We start from the raw sequence: 27,683 nt of genomic DNA on the forward strand, positions 1-27,683 counted from the left end.
CCGATCCATGGAGGCCCCACCTCGCAGCTTACAGGACTTAAAGGATCTGCTGCTAACGTCAGATACCTCAGCACACCTTCAGAGGTCCATGCCTCGATGGGTCAGGGGCTGTTTTGGCAGCAGAAGGGGACCTACACAATATTAGGCAGGTGGTAATAATGTTATGGCTGTATATGTATATTTAAACTCAAACAATAAATACCTGTTATAGTGGTTCAGTTTATTTAAAGAATGTAGCTCTTATTAAAAGCTATAGATTGGAATTCAACATAACTCTTGAAAACAATGATAGATGTGTCGAGTCAGGAACTCTCGTCATAGATTTAACCATTTATTGCCAAATGGAAACACAGTTATACTTGGCGCTGATGACTCTGCTCTTCGCAGACCCTGGGAGCACAATGCAAAAAAAAATTCTGTGTATTAAAGGGTGGGCCAAAGATGTCATGCTACAAAGTTGGAGGCAAAGCTTTGTCAGCAGCAGCAGTGTATGTTGGTGTAGCAGGATGAAATAAGAAGGAAGTCACATTAAAATGGACCGTCTTGTTGTTAGAATGAGCTGCAATTACTGTTACTGATTAGAAACAAGGATTCAATCAGGAAAATAATTAGTTTAGTGTCATATTCAGTCATAAAACCCCAGTGCACCATGGCCTCTCAGAACTGAAAATCCTCTGTTGACCAAAGAGCTTCAGAGCAGCCGACAAAGTGTTGTTGTGCTGCCCTGCATCCCGCTGCGCTCCGTTTCTGTCACCTTCTCTGCTTCATGCCTGTTAGTTTTGTGTTTCTTGATCATTTGGGGCTCTGTTTGCAAAGTTTACAGCCCGTCACCTTGTCGCTCCTGCTCTGCTCTGTCAGAAAAAAGAGTGCACTTTGATGTGTCACCGTTTGCCATACAGCAGCTTGTCAAGATTCCCAGCACTGTTTACAAACCGCAGTTGAATGTTTTTTTTAAGGCGATGAATATACAATTCAGATGTTGACTTCATGCTTCTGTTACTTTAGAAAGTCACACTGGAAAGTGATGCATCTTTTACAGCTAACAGACAGCTTCATGGAGCCTGTTTGTATGTTGTGGTTATATGTTCAAGTCCACCTGAGATTGAGTTTCTAGTAGGGCTGACCCGAATGCTTCGAAGCTTCAATCGTTGCCATGGTAATCAACGGCAAAAATATGTATTCAATTTTTTTTTCCTTTTTAACCCCTCCAAATTAAGAATTAGCTTATTGAAGTGATGACCCAAGTAGTGACTTTCAAGCAAACCTATATCTAAATAAGCCACTGAGTTGTCGACGGGTGAACAGAGTTCCACACGTGTGTTCTGGGATGAAATTAAATCGATGTCCATGCACCGTTCATCTTTGATTCTGTGATCCATTTATTCACCTCTCTCTGTCGGCATTCAAACAAGTTCATCCGGGCAGATTTCAATGTCCGTTATATCGCAGCGATGTTGCCATTCATCAAACATAAAGCAAGCTGAACTGACCGGGCACAAAACACCGAAGGTTACAAAACCTTATTATTCCCTACATGCAGTCCTATACATGATGCTCCACCTGGTGTTTTCTATCGGAAATGCATGATAATACACAGTCACCGTGTTAAAGGTGCAATTTGTCCCTGGTAAAAGTTGCTGTCAGTCAAAGCCGCTGTTCTCTTTAATCCATAGAAGCAATAATATTTGAAATTGGCGCCATAGCTGTGGAGGAAGTTTTACAAGCAGCTTGTGGTTTCACTCATTCAACATTCCTACAACACCCAGCATGCATTGCGCCCCTTCCTCTGAAAGGAACGGCCCAGCGAGAGACACTGGAGTGAAATACTACCGTACATCAGAGCGGTATAGAATTAAAAATACGAGAATATACCGGTGGATCGTCTAAAAAATCTTCAGGTCTGCAGTCTACATGTCAAACCTGACGATTTTGAACGAGACATGACATCGGAGGCGAGCGTCCTAGATTGAGGAAGTGTAGTTTAGCAAGCTCCCTGGAGGTTTTCAAGGGCCCGTTGCTTTTTTTTCCTACCATAATGGCATTAGCTCCCCATAATAGCATGATAGGACTGAGGTTGAAAATCATCAAACTAGCCCTTTTAACATAAAACCAATAAAAAAGTACATTATGGCTCCAACAGAAGGAGACTAAAACTGACCAAGAACGAGAAATGGAGCTCCTCCTGTCCATGGATGACGATGGAGAAGCATCCAACAGAGAAGCAACTGTCACTACAAAGAAGGAAGTGGAGGAATTCACGCGCACGGGTCAGAAAGGGATTCTGCTCCTCTTGAGTGGTGGAGATGAAATGCGGACCGTTATCAGCAGCTGGCAACTGTAGCCAAAAACTTGCTTTGCATCCCTGCCACTTCAAAAGCTGGATTCAGTGTAAATAAATGGAGAAAGCCCACCCCTGTCATCATAGCGCAGCTTCGAATAAAATCAAATTATTGCTGCCGAAGCTTCGGCACCCAAGAAAAGGTACTCGGGACAGCCCTGGTTTCTAGTTTCCTGCTGCAGATTACATTTGCCCTGAAGGGTGATGTCCTGCTGTGCCTGTGCCCTGACCATGGGGGCACCTCCTGTCTGTTCATGTATTTGTTAATGTGCCTTTATCTTGCTGTGTATTCGCAGACCTTTCTTACTTATAACCAATCAAACCATTCAATTTAAAGCTAAAAAAAGCAGTGACACTCATTTGACACTGATATTTACTGACAGCATGTCAGCATCGGCAACAAAAACACAGAAGAGGCAAAGACTGTGTCCAACCAGGAACATTAGCTTTTGGCTTTAGTGTCTCTTTTTGCCTCCGTACATATCTTATTTTGCAGCCTGGCTTGTAGAAAAATATCTGACATTACTCGTCAGGAGAGATAGTCAGAGCTGTCATTATCGATCTTGAATGATGTGGTCATTTTTCCTCAGTGCCGCTGCTCACTAAATGATGTTTGTCACATAGCTTGTAAGCTTTAGTTTACAGAGAATTCTGTTTACACTGCATGTCATACTCCATCTCCCAGGCAGCTCAGCTGTCAGTCAATCACTCACAGCTTCTCCCCTCCCCAGATTTGCGGAGGCTGAAGGAGCAGTTCTGATACATCTTAAAATAGAAGAATAATTCAGCAGTAGAAGGGCTGTCACTTTTCAATCAAAATTCAATATATCGTTCAAACCTGGTGAAAATATTAATAGATCAAACTGTAATGATGTGATCGAATTGATAATTGGAGGATGTCGTGTAAATAAAGAAGAACAACATACAGCTGCGAATTTGTTCTTTGCTTCGTGCAAGATGCAGCAACACTGTCAAGACAGCGAGGTGAGAGAGCTTCTTCTGATCCGAGTTGAAGAAGCAATAAGGCGTCAGACGGTGACGCAGCAGAAAAGAGACCGAAAGGACTATTCTCCACTGGCAATGGGAAGAGAGACAATTCCCAGCTAGCGGGGAACGTTCCGTTTGAAAGAAAACGTTTTAATGTAATATTCAAAGAGTGTTTTAAGGATGTTTATCATTTCAAATAAAGTTCTTGTAACTTTAAAAACTTAAACAAAGACAAAATGTTTTAACTGCAACATTATGAAGATATTTTCAGGACGTTATTGAGGCCTGGGATGTGAGAACGCCTTTTATAAAACATTTGCTCAATGTTACATAAAAGCAAAGGTAGAAGATGCTTCTTGCAACATTCTGAGGATCTTTCCTGAAACGTGATTTGAACATTCTCACTGCAATGTTCTGAAAATGTTCTCAGAGAACGTTCTCCTACTATTAAAAGGAATTTATTATGCACAAACACAGCCTGAACTGTACATTGGTTTTGTAGTTTATACAACTACAGATCACTCTCTGTTCTTCCGCTGCTCCAGTCCCCGACACTTCACGTAACTCACACACATACTTTCGTTGTCTGTCGCTCGCTCTACAGCCCCACTCTCACGCACTTAGCTCTTCCCCAAACAGAGCTACACTTCTAGTATAAAACTGTGCTACAGAACTGACCATCTCAACACCAACGCACCTCAGAAGCACTGTGTGTCCCACTATGTACCCAATATATCGTGTACCATTACGTACCCACAAATTCCAAATCACGATAAATTCGTTCAAACTTGATTTTTGGGGGAAGTGACGGCCCTAAGCAGTATATTTCCACATCAGTTCAACATGATATTCTGACTGAAGGTTCTTTCTATTATCAGGAACAGATGTGCTTGGGAACAACACTAGCTACTCTCTAAGAGTGTGTACAGTATTTGGTGTATCCAGGCTGCAGTGTGTTTGTCAGGAAGCTCCTGAGTCCTTGGAAAACCCTTGATTCCATCTTTCTTTACATAAGATGATTAAGCAGTGAAAACTTCCACCTGCTGAGTCAAGACAAAAAATCAAAGGCATCCCATTTATTTCTGGAGATCAAAACTCTCTCTCTCCAGCCTCCTTATTACCATGCAAATGGACTTGTCTCCTGTCTCCTGCACACTGTGCTTTGTAAACACCTGTCATCTCCTCTCCTCTCTCTGCTTGTTTGTTTTCCATGTGTGTGCGTGTGAGACAGATCCAACGTGCCCTGCTTAGGAACAACCAGACTCAGCGTTTCTCTCAGAAACAGGCTCTCAGGCTGCACCAGGGCCTCGTCACCAGCACTGCTGAACAGGTGAGCGTTTCTATGGTTAACAAATCAAGGATTTTATGTTGATGTAAAGTTTACAGACTTTTCTGTACATGATTATGTGCATTCATCCTTGTTTGTTTGAATGCGTGTGTAGGTGATGGAGCGTCTGTGTGTGCGGGTGCAGCAGCAGGTTTGTGTCCTGAAAGGCTGCGAGGAAGGAGAGGAGGTCCAGACCGCCAGACAAATCCTGAAAGAAGCCAGAGACTCCAGAGCTGTGAGGAGACTATTATTAGACAACTTCATTTTGTGTGTGTGTTTGTGATATTCAAACTGTAATGCCAAAGGATGTGTGAAACAGGCACTCAACAAAAATCTTTTTGTATCTAAACATACTTCACCTAGTATTGGAAAATAGCTCAAGTGCTACTTTAACTCCAGTTCTGTCCTGAAAGGGGCTAGTGTTTTTATTTTAACAAAAACACCGCCGTCTGTCTCTGCTATTTGGACTGTACTTATATCGCGCTTTTCTAGTCTTTGCGACCACTCAAGGCTGCTTTTACACTACATGTCACATTCACACATTCACACACACATTCATACACTGATGGCAGAGGCTGGTACATAAAGTGCCCAACTGTCAATCAGTTATCACATTCATACCCGTTGGCTATGCCACCGGGAGCAATTTGGGCTGGGGATCTAACCTCCGACCTTCCGATTGAAAGACGACCGACTCTACCACTGAGCTTCTTAAAGTATAATAAGTAGGATTTTTTCTTGCATTTTGTCAACAACACATTCAAACTAGGCCCCTCCTCCTGGTCTCTTCGTCACCAGAAGCTTACTCTCACTCTTTCATGCGAGAACGGTTACCATCACGCTAGCATGCAAACCACCAGCTACCGTTGTGCTAGCATGCTAACCGCCGGTTAGCTTGTCCTACCCGGTTTGAGGCACCTACCTGTCCAACAGAAAGAAGGCCAACTCTACATTGCTCTTTCGCCTTGTTCGCCGGTCTGAATGGGGCCCAGATGCTAATTTTAACCACTTCCACACTCACCTGTACGCTGTGATTGTACACATGTATAGAGGCCTATAAGTGATGATTTATATTATATTATAGTTGTAAAAGTCTATATGTTATTTTTCTAGGACAATCCTACTTATTATACTTTTAAAGGGTGCACTTTTAAGGTTATATCCCGGGTTGGACTTAGACTCACAGCCCAAAGAGTGTGGAACTTTCTCGATGGGCCCTTCTGATAGTCATTTTACACAACTGTAAATATCGAATAACGATAAGCATCCGTACTTTCTTCGAAGAGATATTGCTGTGAATTTGGCCTTTTCAGGAGTAAACAATATACATGATTTATGACTTTATAATCTCAGTAGACTTTATTCGAGTTTATTTCTCATATTTGCGGGTTTTGTCTCAGAAACATCGACTTTATTCTCTGAATTATTATTATTTATTTTTGTACTGAGGCTACCCCTAATACAACGTTGTTTCTTCCGTGCTCAATGCACCATCCTGTCGCCTATGGTTATATTTTTTTGCCTATTTCCTGAATGAGCAATTTTGAGCACAGAAACATACATATTGCAAGCACATTATATTATATATTATATAATTATTAAATATTTAAAGAGAAATGATAAAGGAGCAAAAAACAATTATGTTTCAGCAAATAAAAATCAATTCCGTACTCAATAAATCGATTAGCGTGCTCAGTCACTTCTCTTTTCTCTCTCTCAACATCTCCTCTCTGTGCACTCTCAATGTTGCAGGATTCTTTAGCAAGTTGCATCCAGTTGTGTTTCGAAGTTGGAATCAGAACCAGTGAGACAGCACACGTTCTATAAAGTCTTTTATTCCAGCCGTCACTAACGCATATCTCATCCATAAACACAAATCCTCCTAAGAAAACATACAGGAAGCTGCACTTTGTCAGACAAGCTTGTTCTTAAGAACACAGACAGCACCAAGGACAGCAGCACACTAGTACCTTGAATGATGAATGGTTCAGCACCACCACAGATAGACAGCGACAGAGACAGGCAGGTGCACTGCCTGGTACCATGTCTTTCCTTCTTATGGAGGAAAAACATAAACATAAACAAGACACAGCGGTGCACAACTGTTTTTTTGTTTTGTTTTTTTAAAGAGAGAGAAAGAGTGTCAGATCACGCAGTGACAGCATAGCTGTGGCGCTGTCTACAGTGCTGAAACCATAGACTGTATACAGATACTGTATACAATCTATGGCTGAAATGTAGCTTATTAGGGGCCCCAACTGAGCGTGGGCCCTGGGGGCAACCACACCCTCTGGTCCGCTACAGGTTATATTATAAGGTATAAGTTAGTGTTAGTGTTAAGTTAGTGTTGTTGCCCTCAAGTGGCCAAAATTAAAAGTCTGTCAATGCAGGTTACTGGTACTGTACAGAGTGTTAAAGTTAAACTTCTTTATAATATAAAATATTCTTCTCCCACATTACATTAATTTTTTGGCTTCCTCAAAATCTTCATTTATATATTATGTTGTGCAAACAATTTGTTAAATAGCAATCAGGAAGCCTTGTACTATTTGCATATTCGAAATTTAAAAAAAAAATTTTTTTTAAATTAAAAACATTTTTTTTTTTTTTAAATTAAAAAAATTGACAGGTGTAGCAAAAAGGTGTTTTCCAGATGAAAACCTCTCGCCTAATAGAAGTAAAAAAAAAAAAAAAAAAAAGGTTTAAAGGTATTATTTTAGGTTTATTTATCATTTACTTTATAGAAAGAATTATACTTCAAACTCTATTGTTTGATTGGGAAAACTTGCCTGGCTAGTGAGTCGTTTTATAGTCAACTTATATATAAATTAATTCATTAATAACAGATTGACAAATAAGCCGTCAGGTCAGCAGTTATGTTGAGGGTTAGAAGGAAACTTTATTGAGAGTTGTGTTTGCACCATATTTATATGTAATAGATGTGATGTATCACATCAAATAATGACAAAGAATCAACAAAGCTTGTTGTGATTATGTCGAGAAGCCTGGGTGGTACAAGCCCCGCTGTGAGATGTAAATAAAATGAATGACATCCATTGAAACTACAAACCCACTTGGCATAGGTTGCTATAACAACACGATCACACGGCGCAGTAAGAAACAAAGAATAATCTCACAGCCATAAAGAGTACATTAGAACAATGTGAGCCCTCAACAACCAGACTAGAAAACACTGATGAGCAGCTTCAAGTTCAATTCATAAAGAAACCAGATGAGAAGTTTGAATGCACTGAACACTGACAGAATCAATGCACACATCCACTTAACAACGCAAAAACAAGATCAGCATCGCACTCTTTGTCCCGGCAGAGAGACGAGTTAACAAAGAGACAGGCTGTGAAATTGACCGTACGTGTGCTCAGCTGAAACAGTAAAACCTCAGGATGTAACAAATGTACACTGCTGCCTTTTCAATATTTAGTGCAGAAATCTCTTTACAGCGATGCTGATCTTTACCAACAAAAACCAACAAAAGCTGCTGAGAGACTGACTCCTACACACAAAAAAAGTTTACAGCAGAGTTTGTTTGTTGTCCATCACTGTTTGAAATTCATGCAGCGCACAAACCTCCTCTGTCTTTGACATTTAGAATAAACTCACTGCAAAATGTAAGTTAAAAAATGTACATGTGTTCACTAGTCCAGGTGGGTATTACAGAAAAAGTCCCAGGTCTGAAATCAGAATCAGAAATACTTTTTTAATCCATGCGGAGCAACTGTAACAAACCCATGCATGCGCACTTACAACAAATCTTTTGTTATCTCACTTTAGGACAGCATTTAGGACTTTGGGTCCTAACTATATTTCAGACCTTGGTCTTATTTTACGGGCTTTTAAGGTTTAGATAAAACTTTATGGCAGCATATAACCTCTCCTAAATTTAAACAGTGTTCTAAAACGTCAGTTAAACTAGCTAAACTGAAAGATGGCTGCAGTACTAGAGGCTTTTTGGCCAGGAGGAGGAAAACCACAACTTAATGAGAAATTATTAAAATCATCAGACGATGTGCTAATATTTACCTATCGAATGCTGCAGCGTGTGATATTGGATTTGGTTGAACAGCATAGACCCCAACTAGAAAGACCAACCCGTCGACATGGGACATGGCATACAGGCGTAACTGCCTCAGCCCACTGCTTCTCCTTCATTAGTTGGGGCAATTTTTCTGATGACGCATACATGTGGGGTCTTTTGGTTTGTTCTCATTGTGTCAGGCAGCTCACGTATGCTTATATATGGTAAGGCACGGAGACGCTGGAATTACAACCTAATGAAGGTTGGTATGACCGAAACGTTACATAAATATTAAAAGCAACAAGCGAGACAGCGTGCAGAGTTTCTTCATCTATTGTTTCACAGCAGCAATTTATCAGAAAATGTTCCTAATAAAACAGGTTTTCTCTCCTCCACTGCTGTCACCAAAACATCGACCTCGTCTGGTTTAAAATGAAAGGACCTTCTCTTTTTTCTGAAAAACATTTATTCTAATCAAATTGTCAACCTCCGCTCCCTTCAAGGCAGTTTTTCAGTTTAATTTCAGACATTCTCTCACGCATACGTTATACCTTTCAGACCAAACTAAACGACTGTTGATAGGGATAATTACAATAATAAGACAGCCTAAGTTAGGACTTGAAAGGTAAGATAGGACTTAGAAGATAAGACGGGACAGAGCATTAAACTTAGGACTTCTTTCTGTTACGACAAAATAGAATTTGTCCTAATGATGACTTTTGAGATAAGACTGGCAGCCGTGATTTCCTTCTGTAATACACTGTCTGACACATTAGGGGAGGTGGAGAAGTCACCTCCTGTAAACTTTCATTAGGCTAGTCTGGATTGCATGACAACATAAACAACAAACAAATCTTTCATGCACTGATTCTAACCTCTTCCCTGTCTTGCTGTATATCTGTGTGTTTTTGTTTACCTGTGTGTATCAGCTGTACCCGTCTCTCTGCGAGTTGGCCCATGTGCTCTCCGTGGACGGCCCCGTCAAACAGCGACTCGACACTCTGGCTGGAGAACTCGCCAAGGCTGCAGACAAAGAGCTGCAGGTATGTTTGGAGGTGGAACTGCAGCGGCAATCGCAGGAACAGCCTTCCTCTGATACATCTGTATTTTAAACAGTGCAGCTGCAGACTAGTTGCATTTAAATTGCCCATTAATAGTGTGCGTCTGTGTGTGCGGCGCAGGTATGCTGACTTCAAAAGAGAGATAACATTTAAATTCAAAGGGAAGAGTTTAACATTTTTTTAGTTTGGGTCTGTTCCCATTGGGATTCAGTAACACGGCGCAGTCGGATGATAAAAAAGCAGCTCACCCTGAGGAGGAATCTGCAGTACTTTGTATTGAATTTCAACTGACTTTGGCATAATTTAAATTTCTGTTTGTGCTGTCCAATTCTGCTGGTGTGCACAAGGCTACACTTCTATTTTGCAAAGGTCAAGATAAATCAACACAAACCAGGGACTTTGAACTAGAGTTCGTTTATGTGTTTGTGCACAGATGTCCCGTGTTGTTAAGAGGTTGTAAAGTTAGAGATCTGGGTTGTGAAGAGTGTGAATATAACATGAACTGATAAAGGGAGGGATTGATGAAATACACGTAAATAAAAGATCACAAGTCAGAGAAAAGCAGCTGGATACAAATCCTATTTATCAAGCAAATAAAAAACACTTGGCATGAATTTTTAAATGTGTTAAAAACATAAATGTCCATACACTGAGAATTCATAAAAACAGAGCTTGAAGTGCGTCTCGTGATGCGTGTCTTGGGTCAACTGTGTCCAGGTGGTGGTGGACTCTATGGTGTCTCTGTGCCGCGAGTTGTGTCCGATGTCGTGCTCGGCCGCCGAGAGACTCAGCCCTCCTCTCTCGTCCATCTCCGAGCAAGTCTCCATCCCTCGCACCGCCATCCGCAACGCCCTCATGGAGAGAGCAGCGGAGGATATCAACCGAGCCCTGGAGTAAGAGAGAAAGAAAGAGAGAGAGCCGCTGAAAACACAAAGTTCAAGTTAGGCCAAGAACTTGAGCAAACATACTGATTTTTGTGTCTTCTCTCTTCTCTTCTCAGGGAGGTGAAGTTGTCCGTGGTCTCCTATCTGACTAACTCCATCGTGGATCAGATTTTACAAGAGCTCTACACCAGTCATAAAACCCTGGTACTGGTAATATCCCTTTACTGCATGACTTCTTGTAGAAATGTAGAGAAAAGTGTTTCTGGGCTCAAAGCTAAAATTATTTATATAATTTCTAGTTTTTTTAGTTTTTTCATCTTGTTTTTGGGGAAGAAACAAATTGTTAAATGATCACAAATGTATATCTAATGGAAGTAAAGATAATTTATGTATAATGTCATTAGATTTTAAACAAAGAAATGTTGAGAATGACCTAATTTTATTTGTCTCACTAAACTTTTTTGTAACAAAATTTCATTGCTAGGGATGGGCATCAAGATCCGGTATTTTTTGGTACCATAACGTGATTGGTCGGTACCGAAAGTACCGATAAGCTCATGGACAAACGGTGCTCCTATCTTTATTTAACATTAAAATGACGTCTTCTATGATGTCGTTTTTATTCAATCGTTTCATTCTAACGCAGCTGGCATCCGTCCCCTAGTGATGACGAAGCCGCCGGCGTCGGGCAATGACGTCGCATTTTTGTGGTCTCATACTGGAGGAGTAGGTCTGGTATAGCTGACAGAACAAAGTGTTCGATAGTTTGGGCTCACTTTACCAAATTTAACTCCGGTGCATCTTCATGCAATTTATGTAAAAAAAGTAGGTGTGTCTAAAGGGGGTAACACCAGCAACCTAACTAAACCTTTTTTCACCCGAGAGCTACTTTGAAAAATGAAAGTGGCCAAGAGCTACTTGCGTTACACCGCTGTAATTGCTGGTGGCGCCCCATGTTGATTCTTTTGTCGACTGAAAAGTTGGTACCACAGATGAGGCACACACACTTTCACATTCGTGAATAAAAACTTGCTTTCCCACTCCCCGTGGAAATAGTATGTTTTCTGCTTTTTCTTGGCGTGGCCGCCTTCACTGCCATCATAAATCGGATGTACGCTCAGCTAGCGTCCAGTATAACTGACCCAACCTGTCAATGGAGGTTGCTGCAACATTGCTGTGATTGGTTAGGTTTAGACGTTGACAAACTTGCCAGGAGCATCACCGTTTGACAGCTGATTGGCCTATCCTATTATTGTGTTTTGGAGGGGTCAGGACATCTGTGTATTTGATTGTATTGTAGTGGGAAGAGGCTTTCAAGGTGCATTTAATGTTGTCGGATTTTTTGTTCAGAGTCTGTGAACCTCTTGGCGAGCTAGCTGTTTGAGACCCTTGGTTTAGACAATCTTGCAAAACTTGCAAAGCTCTTTAACAAAACCAAAGTTGTAGTTGAAGGGGGCCTTGTGTGTAGGACTGTTTCTTTGTGAAGAAGTGACTTCCTGTGGACTTTGGTGGTGGCCTAGCAACCTCACAGTGACAACAAGACGAATCACCGTATTTCCCAAAATGTCGGCGTATTCCTTTAAGCTGGTCGACATCAAAGTAATTTTGAGAGGGGAGCGTTTCATGTCTGACATATTTTCTTGCTGCTCCCCAAAAACAACAATTTCTTTTTATCTATCTAAATAATAATTACCAAAAGTAACAGACTGTAGCTCTGAGACAAACATCGCCTGCCGTGTTCAATCATCGATTCGAGCAGTGTTTGTGTACAATATGATGATTTCATTTTGCGAGTCAATATTGTTCCACAGTGCGATGACTCACTGAGTCCCTGAACTCTCAGAAGAAGTTGTTTTTAAAACATGATGTCTCACTCTCTTTATGTAACACTCCATTGTTTCTGAAAAGCCTCTATTTATCGCAGATTAAACTCTTTATTGATCAAATTAATCCGCCCTGCCTCCAGCCGCATCAATGCAGAGCAGAGATTTTCAACCTGAGTGCTTCGGGGACACGCCTGAAAAGCCTTCAGATTACTCTCAGCTGTCAAATGTCAACAGAATTATCATATTAACATAAGAAAATTGATTCGATGCTGTGAGTTCAAAACAGCTATAGTGCAATTTGATTTCTTAACATTACTTAATAATCATATTATGAAGGACTTTCTGTGGCATTGAGGACCTGTTAAAGCGTGTGATAGTCTTTGAGTGATGGACGTGGGCACCGCATTCGAGCTGCTGTGTCATAACCGCATCAGGATGAAGGGTTGGAATTACAGAGCCGCGTTTTTTGGAAGAATATTGCCTCTGAAACAACATTAAAACCCGATCAGAGTCAGTTACAGCCGTGATTAGACCCTGCAGGTTCTCCTCTCCTGAAAATCACATTGTTTAAATTGAAGCCAGCGAATAAAGGAGGCAAAAAACAGACTTCTGGCAATAACACCGCCCGCTCTGCTCTGCTTTGCATTCCTTTCACTGCCTCTATCGGTATATCTCATTTTCCCGTCTCTGCTTTTGCTGCAGTGCCTGTTTGTCCTCTATTATGTCAACCTCTGCTTTGATAATCAAGACATTGTTTTTTTTATCGCACTCTTCACGCGCTTTGCAAAGTACCCTCTGCTTTGTTTGTCAGCCTCTCAGGTACAAGGGCAGACGCACTTCTCCCCTGAGATAGTATTCAGGGATATTGTTCTGGGTGTCATCACCGTGTGTGTGTGTGTGCGTTTGCGTGTGTTCACGCATGTGTTTTTATGCGTGTGTTGCATCAGCTGCGGCAGGTGTCTCAGGCGAAGCGTTGGGATGACGTGGGGACGGGCAGACGCACAGTCAGACAGTCCAGACTGATCGAGTCTCTGGAGTTTGCTGACGAGGAGTTTGGAGTCAACCTGGGAATAGTAAGTGTCTGAGCACGTGCTGATAAAATGCTGTAGTTGATAAGTGGAAAGTGGGTGTACAATAGTGTAAAAAACATACATTGCGATTTTTGTTCTGCAATATTTAATGCAATTCTAAAAAATAGGACGGAAGGAAGAAAATATACCAGATAAATGCAACCTGTTTTCATGTTTATATAATCAATTAAGTACTAATCATACTTTTTACAAACACCCTCTCGTACTTTCATCACTCTTGGTTCAGAGACTCTGACACCCACATTTCATAGAGAGTTCAGGTGGAGCGACATGTTTCTTTATAGAAATAAATACTAACAGACTTGTGGGCTGCAGTTGTGTTATTAATACGGTATAACATCTACCATTTGTAACGGTGTTCAAATGTATGATAAATCAGTGTGATCAGCTCGATGACTGTAATTTTTGAAAACGTAAAAATCACGTCTCCTGCTTCCTGTTGTCCCTGTCGGGACACACAATCTGCAGTCGAAGCCGTTAAAAGTAAACACCCCGCGGAACGCCCGATCCTTGAACTGTCCGTTTGTGTAACGACAGCGTTAACGAGCACTGGGACGAGGTGCCGCTGTAAACGGGAACTCACTTATAAGCCGACTCGCGTAATGCAGCTGCTGCCACGACAACGATAATGTCGCGGAGATGATGGAGGCTCCATTACACGAGGTGGCTCTTAAGCGAGAGTATTCCTCGTCCTGGTGCTGGTGGCTGCATAAACGGACCGTTCACAGAGCGAACATGCCACAGAGTGTTTACTTTTAGCAGCTACACCTGCAGCACACACACTGCCTGAGGTTGTGTGCGTTGACAGGAAGCAGGAGACGTGGGCTTTCGTGCTTGTTTACAGTTTACAGGCAGGTGACACATAGTCTCTGCAGCTCAACGGTCAGGTCTCTGTCTGCTCTGATGAAGAGCTGCACTAATGTGATATCAGACAGACTTTATAGATAAGTCATTAAAAACGAGAAACTTGTAAGTTTTCATTATGCACAAAGCAACATTAAAGTAGCAGCTTGACACGTCTCACTTAATTTGCTTCACTATCACCAGTCCTGCGATGCAACTATTGCACATGCACACATCGCAATTGCGATTGTTAAACGATATATATCGTGCAGCCGTAATTGGTATTGTTGTTGAGCACGACAATATTACTAATACATACTCAAAGTAAAAATATCCAAGATCTCATTTCATTCTCCCGGTGCATCTCAGCAGTAGCACAGAAGTGAGCTGAAGAGTACATTCTCTTCCTTCGCTCACCCTCTCTGGTGGATTGACCACAGCTGAGTAGGACGCCTCCAACACTGTTCATTATGCTGTAAATGTGAGAGCTTTCATCACTTTATGGACTCACATAAGAAATCAACCAAAGCAAAGAATAAGAAAGGATTCATCACAACGTCCTTGTTGCAGGAGTATTTAGATTTTATGCGTTATTGTTGTAATCGCTGTAAAATAGACCACAAGAGAAAAAAGACTGCCAGTTCTTATCCCGCTACGATTGTAATTTCAGTGTCATTCTTTCTTAAAATAAAGACCACAATTCCCATAATCCCTGTAGCTTTAAACTGCAAAGATTTTGTTTCACCCTTGTGTATCATACATGTTCTGTTGTCCCTTCTGAAAGCTTTTGCTCCACTCCTGCTTTTTCTTTGGCTGGTAATGACAAAATGTACCACAGATGATTTTTAAGATATAATCGCATCTTATGTTTATTCTTTATGTCTGTTTTTATTTATACTGTTTACGTATTTGGATCTGGTGGTTAAAATAAAAACACTGCTCATCACACATTTATCTGCTTTGACAAAAGGACACGATGGCTATAAAGAAGCGGAGCTCCAGGACTCGAAGAATCCGTCCCGTCTCCACCAGACTGAGTGAGTCCTCAAGTGCTCGTACAGAACAGGAGTAGCAAGGACAGGATCAAATGACTCCAAATGATTTCTTCAGCCACACAAATGCCGCTCAGCTGAACATGATAAAACAAGTGATCATGTCTTTTTTTATCTTAAAGCTGGCTTTAACTTTTTTTTTATCCAAAGCCAGTGTTTTTAATTCAGCATGAAATACCTTAAATTAAAAGATTAACCTTTTACTTGGGTAATAACACGGCCTTTTCCCTGATACCACCCTCAGGACAAACTTGACATTTTGTTGCCCCATTAGTGGGCTAAGAATAGCTGAGCGTCTTTTCCATTTTGCTTCCATTTTTACACCTCACAGGGCAGCTGTTCATCTTTTTTTAAAGTCCATTGTTTTAAGGATCATAAAAGTTTTCACATTGAAATCAAGTCATTTTTTTTTTGTAGCCTCAAATCAAAACAGAGTCATCTAAGGGCACCGCTGATGTAGAGTTATAGCTTCTAAAACAGGCAGCATGTTTCACGTGAAAATATTTTTTTCTAACAGTCCTTTCCGTCTCCTTTAGGTCTAGGTGATGAGCCCAGTTCCTCTCCCACCCCCTCTGCTCCGCCGCACTCCGCCTCTCTCACCCACTCGGCATCATGGGAGTGTCTGTCCACCCTCCCCACCAACGGCTCGCCCCTGCGTCACGTGACCCACGTCAGGCCTCGCCCACCGCGCAGACACAGAACAGGGCACCTTCCCCCAGAATCTGTGAGTTGATGGCACACGGCACGGCAGTGACCTTTGACCTTTGCATGAGCTTCAGTAGACAGGAAACATCTTCCCTTGAGCATATTGTGATGGAAAACTGAAGGTCAGCTTCTCAGCCTTAAACAAATGTTTGAGATGAACTGACCTGACTGTAAAACAGCTACTTTAATAAAAGTATGTGGACCCGTATATGGGTTTATGGGATCATTTTGGATCTCATTGTACTGCATAACATTGAGTCCATGCATTTCCACAAAAGGAGCTTAAAAGTATTGCAGTTTTTATTAATGTCTTTGCTGCTTTGTTTTTAGCTTTTTGTAGTCATCTTCTTTGCCATGCCAGTGGCACGTTCCAAAAATAAGTTCCTTTTAAAGCAGGAAACTGTCACATGTGTCTCTGTGCCTCAAAAGATAATCATGCACGAGCCTCTCCCAGGGGCTGCAGGGCAGCCTCTCACTCAGCTGCGTGTTTGTTTTAAAACTTTGTGAAAGCCTTTTCTAAATCAGTACAAACCCAGTTAGGGCAGCTTGATGAGGAGTTGTTTTACAAACACGCTGCTGTTGGCAGTGGATTCAGTTTTAGCAGCCAGCCATCTGAAATAATGATACCTTTCTTCAGCCTTTCAGCTTTTTGTCGACATGGTGGATTGATCATTGTTCTCCTGTTATTCTATCTCTTTCCTCCTGTGTGTGTGTGTCTGTGTGCGTGTGTGTGTAGCACTCCTCAGAGAACGGAGGAGTCAATATGCTGGAGGATGGACTACCTGATTTCTACAGCAAGAGAGTTCTACCTGACAGGTAACTCACTCAGTCTGTTTTATTTTTTCTTCAATCATTAAAGAAATGCTGTAAATATGTCATTACTACAGTCGGCCCTGAAGACAACACACGTAAGGTAAGGGGTAATTGATTCTTCCCCTGAAGTCCCTATCTGGGGGGGTAGTACTTTCCAAAGGTCCAGGAACTTTCAGGGTGGGGCCTGCAGTGCTGATCGTTTCTGATTGGTGGAGTCCTCGCAGCGTTTTATTTCACCCGCCATGTTAAAAAGACTGCAGCTGCAAGCTCACTGTTATCACCGTGCTTTGAGATGGAGTCACAGAAAAAGATGACACCGGCCTGTTTGTTGCATTTTATGGCGTCATCTTTGTTGTATGGCCTTCATGTTCTTCTCACCGCCACCTACTGGACTGGCGGTGCAGTGCAGTAACTTTTATTGCTTCTCCATACGTCAGTGGCCTGATTTGCATAATTCTCCCGAGACTTTAAAACGCTGTGGAAACGTAGACAACAATGGGCCACAGGAACCATTTAGTTCCTTGAAGAGAAGTTCCTGGAACTAAAAGTTCCTGGTACTTTTGGTCGAAAAGCTACTGTACATACGTTAAAAGCACAAACATGAAAGAAACTGCACCCTCAGTCTAAAGTATAAGTGAAACCTGATTTATTTTCATTTCTTAGTGTCGTATAGGAGCAATTCCAACAACGCACGTTGACATTTTCCATTTGTATAAGATAATGATCTCTTCATTATGAGAAGATTTTACTGTAATCACAAAAAAAGTTGAGTTTTGATTCAAAACAATGTTGACGAAAGAGACCACGCGGGCTTTTAGATTCACGATTTCTGTAACATATAGGAGTGGATCAAATGTCTACTTTATAGGTTTTCTGCAGTGATGATCCCAAAACGACTTTGTATTTTTGTTCAGCTCCACTCCACGTTACAAGAATGCAAGCTAGCAAACAAGGCTTTAGCAATGCAAAATAAATTAGCTTTGCACATGTTTTAAGGAACTACAGTCAGGTCAGATATATTCACCTCATGAAAAATGCGTGGAAATAACTTTAGTATTCAAATTAATTAATGTGATTTAATCTGTGATGAATACCTACAGACTCATCAGTTTTATTTTATGTTTAGCTGCAAACCCCCCATGTAAAATGGACTTGGCAGGAAATTAGGACCAAACATAAAAACGTGATCCAGTGTCCTTAGATGATGTGTCCTCATCGCTCTTTTACTGTTCAGATCATCTGCTGGAATTTTACCTGAAGCAGACGGGTGAAAACGAGAAGAGGGAGACTGGAGGGGGGGTCATATTATATTCATCACTTACTGAATGCCCCGTGATGTGATGCAGACAGTACATGCTGCTGTACCTGCACGGCTTCATTCAGTGTCTTTACGTGCGTTCCAGAAGTTTCCTTACACACATATAACCTCAGCTGAGGATCTATATTACCTGGACATTATTAATGAAAGGGCGGCGCTTTACAGACGTTTTTAAGCGGAAAGTCTGAACATAACCCGTTCCCGACCAGGTTAGCTTTGCAGAGTAAGTTACCATGGTGATTTAGCCAGGTTAAAAGAGAGCCAGCTTCGTGACACTGAAAACTCTGGGTTTAGACTCAACAGACCTGACTAAGCCTCTAATCTTACTCTGTAGTACACTCCTCAGGGCACCTTGAAAAGAAAGATAGCAGCTAGCTTGTTAGCAACTAAACAGCGTGGTAACAACACAACTCTTGAAATGCTAATATTCCTCAGAATCTTCTCCATGTTTTGCGAAAAAAAGAAACTGCGTTAACCAGTTTAATAAGTCGAGTTAAAAGTTGATAATACTGGGGCTCCGTGTTAGACCCCCACCCTCGGCCGCCCGCCACCTGCCATCCCCATTCTCCCCTCCCTCTGACACTCTCCACTGTCCCCACTCTCTCTCAATAAAGGCATAAAAGGCTAAAAAGTACAATAATTTAAAAAAGAAACATATACGGTATATGATAATACTCCCTAATACTGACCCCGGGTGTGTAAGAAGTTGCAAGTTAAAGTAAATCATCATGTGTTCTTTATCGTAACAACTCTCTTATCTGAAGACTCCAGGGCAGAGTTTACATTCAGTGTGAACATCGGCATCTTAATTAGTCAGTTACTGAATCTGTGTCTCCCTGAGCCCCACACCAAGAATACAACACCAGAAAAAGGGTATAAAGGCTCATCACTCTTATCGAATGGTTGCTGTCTTTTATATCACTTTGTAATAATCGGAAAAAAGACCTAATTATGAAAATGTTTCCTCATAATTTCAAGACGCTGAGTTTTAATCATAAGGCACTGAGCCATAATCATAAAACAGAGATAACAATTACAAAAGGTTTTTCCCTTGTTTTAATACTTAATCACTATAATGAAACTGGAAATGTTATCAGTGTTCATCACATCATGTTGAATTGAAACCTGCCATCCTGCCGCACAAAAATACGTCTACTTAAGTGTTCCTCCTGCTGCTTACAGTCCATACTACATGCATTAAGAACAGGACTATTAGATGTCCTTCTGCATAAAGCTTCAGTACTTAGTATGTAAATGCATCAATGATGGATGTACAGTATGTTCAGGAACAGATGTAGTGGAGAGGTTCCATTTGCACTGAATAGAGGCCTCATTTGTAGCTTTGTTCAATAACAAGAACATTTCCCATTATATTAAATTAATCATCTTGTTTACCGTCATAGTCCAGTAACTTGTTTTTTTTAAACTGTCCAATGGTCGTGCAAATTTGTTTATGTGCTCTCTCTTTATTAAGGAAGTACAGACTGTCTGTGGCAAAGCAATAACACACACCGATCAGCCAGGACATTATGACTACTGACAGGTGAAGTTAATAACATCGATTATCTCGTTACAATGGCCCCGTCAGTAGGTGGGATATGTTAGGCAGCAAGTGAACATTTTGTCCTTGAAGTTGATGTGTTGGAAGCAGGAAAAATGGGAAAAGTTTAATGATGTGAGCGACTTTGACAAAGGCCAAATTGTGATGGCTAGACGACTGGGTCACAGCATCTCCAAAAATGCAGCTCTTGTGGGGTGTTCCTGGTCTGCAGTGGCCAGGACCTACCAAAAGTGGTCCGAGGAAGGAGAACCAGTGACAGGCGACAGGTTCATGATGCGTGTGGGAAGCGAAGGCTGGCCCGTGTGGTCCGACCCAACAGAAGAGCTACTGAAGTTCAAACTGCTGAAAAAGTTGATGCTGGTTCTGATAGAAAGGAGTCAGAACACACAGAGCGTCACAGTTTGTTGTGTGTGGGGCTGCGTAGCCGCAGATCGGTCAGGGTGCCCATGCTGACCCCCTGTCCACCTCTCAAAGTGCCTCCAATGGGCACGTGAGCGTCAGAACTGGACCACAGAGCGATGGAAGAAGGCGGCCTGGTCTGATGAATCACATCTTCTTTTACATCATGTGGTCAGCCGAGTGCGTGTGCGTCGCTTACCTGGGGAAGACATGGCACCAGGATGCACTATGGGAAGATGGCAAGCCAATGGAGGCGGTGTGATGCTCTGTGAAACCTTGGGTCCTGCCATTCATGTGGATGTTACTTTGACACGTACCGCCTACCTAAACATTGTTGCAGACCAAGTACACCCCTTCATGGAAACAGTATTCCTCGATGGTAGTGGCCTCTTTCAGCAGGATAATGCGCCCTGCCACACTGCAGACATGGTTCAGGAATGGTTTGAGGAACACGACAACAAGTTCAAGGTGTTGACTTGGCCTCCAAATTCACCAGATCTCAATCCAATCGAGCATCTGTGGGGCGTGCTGGACAAACAAGTCCGATCCATGGAGGCTCCACCTCGCAACTTACAGGACTTAAAGGATCTGCTGCTGATGTTTTGGTGCCAGATACCTCAGCACACCTTCAGAGGTCTAGTGGAGTCCATGCCTCGACGGGTCAGGGCTGTTTTGGCAGCAAAAGGGGACCTACACCATATTAGGCAGGTGGTCAGATTGTTATGGCTGATTAGCGAACGAAGCACAACTAATTGCTTTCATTAAAAACAGCTAACACCAGACTCAAGTATTTGTTAGTAGCAAATACTCTATAATCAAATTCCATTGCAGCTCTGTACATAATAGTGTTGCCCCATCAGCTCTAAGGAGTGTTAAAGCCTCTTTTAGGCCATTGTTTTGATTTTCAGACCGCCGACTTCACTGGTTTGGTTGACCCTCCTCTGGGTTTTTGGCAGCAGGAAGCTTTTTTTACTGCATAAGCTTTAGAAAACACTCAACACTTTGTACCCAAATAAGCTTCTAGCTGTGAAAACAGTGAAGCATTTAGCAGCTAAAAAGCCCGACATGTCCCTCAGAATTTTATGGAAATCAAATACAAAGCTGAAAAGGGGGTGAATATTAGACTTTTATTCTTTAAACGAACAGAAACACAGCTCTGAGTGAATACAAATGATATGCAAATGTAATGCTGGATGCTCTCTGTATTTACTGTATATCTAATCATTGTTGGCAAGTTTTCAATGTCAACTTACAGCTTGTTTTCGCTGCCCAGAGTGTAGAAAACATCAGTCATTGCAACACTTCATCTGAGCATCAGTGAATTTATTATTAGAGCATCACCAAAAGAACATTTGTGCTGAAGCCTGAACTTATAGCCTTTCTTTGAGGAGGTGTTTCAACTTCACATTTATCAGCACAGATAGAAGTGTTGCTAGTTAATATGAAATGCTAAATCTTAAGGACCTCCTTCAGTGAAAGTCAAGTGTTTAGCCTTGTGAACATCTCCATGTGGTGTTCTTCATGTGCTACAAGACATATCAGGGACAACATGAGCAGTCATCTCCATGGCTGGGCCTGTCTGCTTTTAAACTGCAGTGTACCAAGGACAGGCTGAACAACACGTTTTCAGATTGGCAGGTTTGAGGCGTCACAAACCTAAGGAGCCAGTCCCGTTAATGGACGGGGTGATGCTATATGCATATCATTATGTGTAACTTATGGCAACCACTTGGACGATGCGCGAGCCGTCATCTTAATTTATGCAAACTCACTACTGACTACTAATGTTAATGTTACTACTGCTAATTACTACATTTCAAGCTAGCTAAGTTTCAACAAGTTGCCACTAAACGATGGCAGAGACGTGTTTTGTTTTTGCGATGGAAGGGGTGGTTTAAAATTTGCGTAGTGGGCGGGGACTATGCAGATTAGGGAATTTTTAATGAGGGAAAAGGAGGAGATGCCTTGATAGCAAGCTGTTAAACTCCTGGTAAATACCAGGTGCTTTTGAAGACTAAAAAATTGTCGGAGGAGGGAAGCCACTGGGCTTTCTTCAGGCACACTCAAATCAACAATATCAAATAAATAAACGGTGACCAGTTTCGACCGTCATCAGGTCTTCCTCAGGGCATGGCTAGGAAGAGTCATGACACAAAAAAAACCTTTTATATTGTTGTTTTTACGAGGGACGCCCTCATTCAATAAATGGGGCGACGACTGCGAGCTAGTTCAGGCAAACAACTCGAGCTGCACTGATTTAATAATTGATATGCGTCACTTCCAGAGTCACCTGACCACACTTCCTCCGAATGTGGCGGCCTATTTAAGCTGCAAGATTTCCGGTCTCTCTCTCTCTGTCATTGCCATCGCTGCCCTGCACCAGTAATGCGCTCTTACTTTTAGCCCCCAGCATCCACCTGCAGGCTCCGAATAGTGGGGTTTAAGATATTATCTCATCACTCCTCAATTTCTGCAAGTAAAATAAATCTGCGAGGAGTGATGAGGTTGGAGCCTAGACGCCGAACACAAGCTATGTTCTGCTGCTGCAATAAACTTTTAACACTATTACGAACATGAGTTGTCTGACTGAAAGCGGTTTTAAACTAAATTCTTGGCTCGGTGCGAGTGTGCCTGAAGAAAGCCCAGCGGCTTCCCTTCGTCATACAGCTTCTAGCTGAACATATCACTCAGACGTTTTGCATGTAAGAAACAAACACTTAACATTTGTACATGATATGAACTACTACCGACAAGATCTTGTTTACAAAGGTGCATCAATGGTGCTGCATTCCTCTGAAGAGTCAGTCATTATATTAAACCCAGTAAACACAGTTGTGATTGGCCAAATAGGCCCAGATAGGTTGGCCAGTGAATAAAACATGAGCTTGATGCTGATGTTGCTCCCATGCTAGCAGAGCTCAGAAATGTTCACCTCAAAAACCACTGAGACTAACCCGAATAGTATAACATGACTACGTGACTTTGTGTGCTGAGTGCTCACCAGCAGCGCCTGAAGAAGAATCATTGAGGCAGCATAAACTGCTCCTTCTGTCAGATAAACTAAACCATCTGTACCCAGAGTGTAAGATGGGTCTGTTTTTGTCAGATGGTTCATTAGCATAAGTAACACATAAAACGTCAGCGGTTGACACTGGTGTCCTCAAGCTAAAAGTGATTTATATAGTACATATACTGGTCAATAATGGATGGTTAAATAACCTGACTCCTCCTCCTGTATTTACCCATCTGGTGTTTTTACCAACAACCTCCTCTGTCTCTGCCCTCCAGTCAGCTGTCGTCCCTCCATCAGGCCCAGTCGCTGAGGAGAAAGAAAAGACGCAGCGTGTTGTCCATTTTCACCGGCTTCCGCAAGAACCGCAACTCCACCATCTCAAATCAGGACAGCGAGTAAGTATGCAGCACGCAGCGGCTGGGCGGAAGGAGGGGACCAAAGTAATATTTAAGTGCACCAAGACCCGGAGAGAACGAGGAAGCGGCTAAATTAATCCAGCGCAGGCATTAACGTCACGTCATAGCTTCATCAATATTTTAATGGAAGAAAATATTTCGCTCTCTCCGACTGTTTGCCTTTCCTTTATGTTCTTGGATTTGCAAACATTTAAGCTGCTGTTACATAACAGTTAAAAAAGTCTAGCAGAATTGAAAAGTGGAGAAAGTACAGGAAGGGGAACTTATTAAAAAAATGAATCACACATATTAATAGCTGCGGGGAGAGAATAGCACCCAGTAGACACTCTTTGTGAAGCTCAGCATTACAGTTTGCAAATAAAGACGGAAAAGCACTCATTGAGAGCTACAGCGTGTACGTGTGTTTCAGTCGGCTGAGGTGCTTACAAATTCAACTTTAAGGAAGTTCCAAAAACTGGTGACGTAATCGCCTCTGCTGGTTAAACAACCTTGATCCAGCGCAGAAGATACTCTTACACAAAGGTCGAGTTTTACAGCTGTTTGAACAAGCAGCAGAACAGATGACTCATGTTTAGGTATGAGTAGAAATGGGTTATATAAACACTTTTTATAGTATTAAACTTGCTAAGCAATCAAAGAGGTTGTTGCAGTATCACGAGGCTCCCCTGTGCATCCATTTCTACAACAGCACGGTTTGTGTGGGAAGTTAAAACAGCATCTGGAAAAAGCCACCGTGAGTCAAAGTAATCGATAGTAATAATATTTGAAATTGGCGCCATAGCTGTGGAGAAACTCGTGGTTTCGCCTATTCTACATTCCTACAACACCCAGCGTGCATTTCAAACCTCATGATTTTGAGACATGACATCGGAGGCTGGCGTCCTGGATTGAGGAAGTGTAGTTTAGCAAGCTCCCTGGCCTCCAGTGTTCCAGGGCCCATTGGAGAAGCGGATAGCGTCCTCCAGATGCTCAGAGCGAAATTGCATTTCCCCATAATAGCATGATAGGACTGAAAATCTGCCAACTGGCCCTTTTAATAAATACAGATTGTTAATGTACCAGTAAGTTAGAAAGTGTCATTTTTAGGGTAATTAAATCACCCGTTCCTCTCAGGTCAAACCTCCACCACATATTGTATGACTCATCGAAATGTCTTTCTGTTGCAGCGGCGCCTTGGAGAACGTCTACTCGATGATTCAGCACCCTAAGGAAGCCGGGAGGCCAGAGAGCACTGTTCCTGGAGCCAACGGGACCGTGCCTTCACCTCGGCCCATACAGGGTGTGCCTGCGAGGGCTCCCAGCCCCCCCTGCCTGATTCAGAGACAGGTACAATGTTGGGCCTGGGTATGGTGTTTAATTTGTCTCAAAACTCGTGCAAGTAAAAATCATGCGCTCACACCTGATTGGCAAGTGCACAGGACAGTATCCACGAGTGGAAAACTTCTATGGTTTGTTGCTGTGAATCATAGACTGAGTAGATAGCTATGAACCCACTTCTTTGTGTTTTGATTGCCAGCCATTTCTATGCTATTAAGCTAAAGTTGGCTAACGGTAGCATCCACCAGTAAAAGCCAAATGTTATTTCGCCTCGTAGCTCATCTATTTTACCATCCGTGATAACAAATACGACACTTTACAAAGACACGGAGATCAATACAAAGACAATTGAAGGTGTTTGTTAGACTCAGAACATTTTAAACAGCACTGCGGCAAATTGTACATAGGAGATGTTTCAGTGGCTTGGCCCCGGCACAGTTCAATGCGAAGGTGTGACCTCATCACTTAACAACCGGATAGGTCAAACTAAACAGCCAATCAAGGGTCATAGTCCAATCAAAGGAGCAGAGGCATCAGCCACTGTCTACTCAATCCCCGCCCCCAAAGTGTCAAAAGTAATTTTGTCGAGCCAGCGTAGGCTCTGCAATCAAGCACATGCGTTGAGCACTCACAAGCACGTAAAGATGGTGCACTTGTCACACCCCTGAGCAGCATGTGTCGTCGCAGAACCTCTTGCTTTTTATTAACAAGTCAGAGCAGCCACACAGCCCGTGTGAGCCTCGCAGCTCAGGTGCAGCTGCAGTGACGCATCAAGTAGATATTAGGTATCATGCCTTTGCAAAATAAGACAGTGAAAATGATCTTGGGAGAGTCATATTGACTTAATTTAATCAATATAACACCTTTCACTACAGTTTCATTGTCAATGTCTGCAGAATATCTTTCGTTTTTTGGTTGTTTAGACCAAATATGAATGAAATATTTCATGAATAGTAATAAATCATTTAATTATTGATGTCTAGTATCAAAGGCAAACTCGATATAGACAGGAAGGGCTGGCAGTAGCTGCTCTGCAGCCTCTGGAGGCACTGGTTTAGCTCAGTGGTAGAGCAGGCGCCCCATATACAGAGGCTACAGACTGGGACACAACCTAGGCCCTTTGCTGCGTATCTCCCAATATTTCCTGTCTCTCTCCAGCTGTCCTATAACTTAAGGCAAACATGCCCAAATTATAACCTAAAAAAAAGAAAAAGAAACACTGTCTGTGTGGACACTATGACCGTGGGAGCTGCAGCAGGTCAGTGAGGTAGCTGTCCACTCAGGTAGAGGTAGACACTGTGGCCCGGGCTTCAGGGACATTCACAGTGAGTATGTTGTGACAGCCGGTCAACTAGAAATCCAAAACTCACACTTCTATGACCGCTAGCAGCTACTGGCAGTGAATAGCAACCAGCTCCAAGCGAGCTGGGCTCTCGCTAAGTGTGACCTTTGCAGGCGTAGCGACAAAATTCCAAACAGCCAAAAACATTTTGGCACAAATAGTTCATTCCTCTGTGGAGTAGTGCACCAATCTGGCTCAACTGTTTTAAGTAAATGCAATTACGTTACTTTATCAATATCATATCATCTGTCTGCTGCCAATCTAACTCATAACCAGGGATTCAAATTTCAAACTTCCTCCTCCCAGTTCCTGTAGTTTCACTCGGCACAGCACAGAGCTGCATGCTGTGCCCACCACCTGCTATTCTCAGCCTCTCTCTGTGTTGGACTTGTGTGGCTTGTCAGCGATGTGGAGGACTATATGGCCTATTTTAAAACTCATACACACACACACACACACACACACACACACACACACACACACACACACACACACACTAGCAGAGCAAGTTAGAGTCATCCAAATCCCTGTTCCTCTTGAAGCAGAGTCCAGGGATCCTCACTGATCCGTCTGAGGATTTGAGGACACACCAGCAAAATGAGGGATAATTTAATTTCGGTATAATTGAATTTGCTAGAAGGGGGCGTTTGACTCGCCTTCTCTCTTACAGCTGCTATCACCACACTGGACAGAAAAGACTTAGTATATTATCAACGAAAGGACTTTTTTTATGGTTTGAGAACTCATTTATCTCTCTTTCTTTATCATCTCCGTCCAGTCCACCGACCTGGTCAGCATGGTGTACAGCTGCATCGGAGCAGAAATCGAGGACTCAGATGGAAGCAGCACCTGTGACATCAAAGATATAGACGATGCCGACAGATCGACCGCGGTCTCAGATGCCCCCACAGAGACTCGGTCCAATGGCCACGTGGCGTCCTCCAAACAGCAGACGGACAGACAGATGGAAGCAGGCAGGCAGGAGAGGATCGTCCCCCTGACAGACGCACGGACTGACACAGAGGAGGATGGACAGAGCGGCGGTGGAAGCGTGGCCCCCTGTGGGCCGAGGCCAGAGCCCCCTCCACAGAGCATCAAGCCCAGTCTGTCTGTTATGAGGCAGAGACACTTGCAGGAGAGTTTAGGTACTGCAACTGCAAAGTGTATTTGTGTATAGTATACATGTATAGTTTTGTGATTGCCTGGGCTCCGTTTTGAGGACAAAAGTTGGATTAAAAAATCAAATTTACAACATATAAATATTATGATACCTATTTTGATGCTTGGATAAGTCATGTAAACAATGTTTCTGGAATATTGAAGTCAAGCATGGTATAATTACTGTGAACACACA

The 27,683-nt window shown here is 42.4% G+C and overlaps 1 protein-coding gene across 1 annotated transcript in view; it reads left to right on the forward strand.

The window, feature by feature from the left end:
* carmil3 (capping protein regulator and myosin 1 linker 3) overlaps positions 1-27,683 on the forward strand; it is a 119,465-nt gene that overhangs the window by 84,511 nt on the left and 7,271 nt on the right. The window contains exons 24-35 of the mRNA XM_069685403.1: positions 4,557-4,655; positions 4,768-4,887; positions 9,618-9,731; positions 10,467-10,642; positions 10,750-10,837; positions 13,407-13,532; positions 15,364-15,430; positions 15,982-16,169; positions 16,887-16,966; positions 23,530-23,649; positions 24,837-24,996; positions 27,108-27,474. Coding sequence (XP_069541504.1) covers positions 4,557-4,655; positions 4,768-4,887; positions 9,618-9,731; positions 10,467-10,642; positions 10,750-10,837; positions 13,407-13,532; positions 15,364-15,430; positions 15,982-16,169; positions 16,887-16,966; positions 23,530-23,649; positions 24,837-24,996; positions 27,108-27,474 — 1,705 coding nt within the window. The remainder of the gene's footprint in view (positions 1-4,556; positions 4,656-4,767; positions 4,888-9,617; positions 9,732-10,466; positions 10,643-10,749; positions 10,838-13,406; positions 13,533-15,363; positions 15,431-15,981; positions 16,170-16,886; positions 16,967-23,529; positions 23,650-24,836; positions 24,997-27,107; positions 27,475-27,683) is intronic.

This window comes from Semicossyphus pulcher, unplaced genomic scaffold (assembly GCF_022749685.1).
Source record: "Semicossyphus pulcher isolate SPU_LCO1_2020_fin unplaced genomic scaffold, fSemPul1.0.p SCAF_7, whole genome shotgun sequence".
NCBI lineage: Eukaryota > Metazoa > Chordata > Actinopteri > Labriformes > Labridae > Semicossyphus > Semicossyphus pulcher.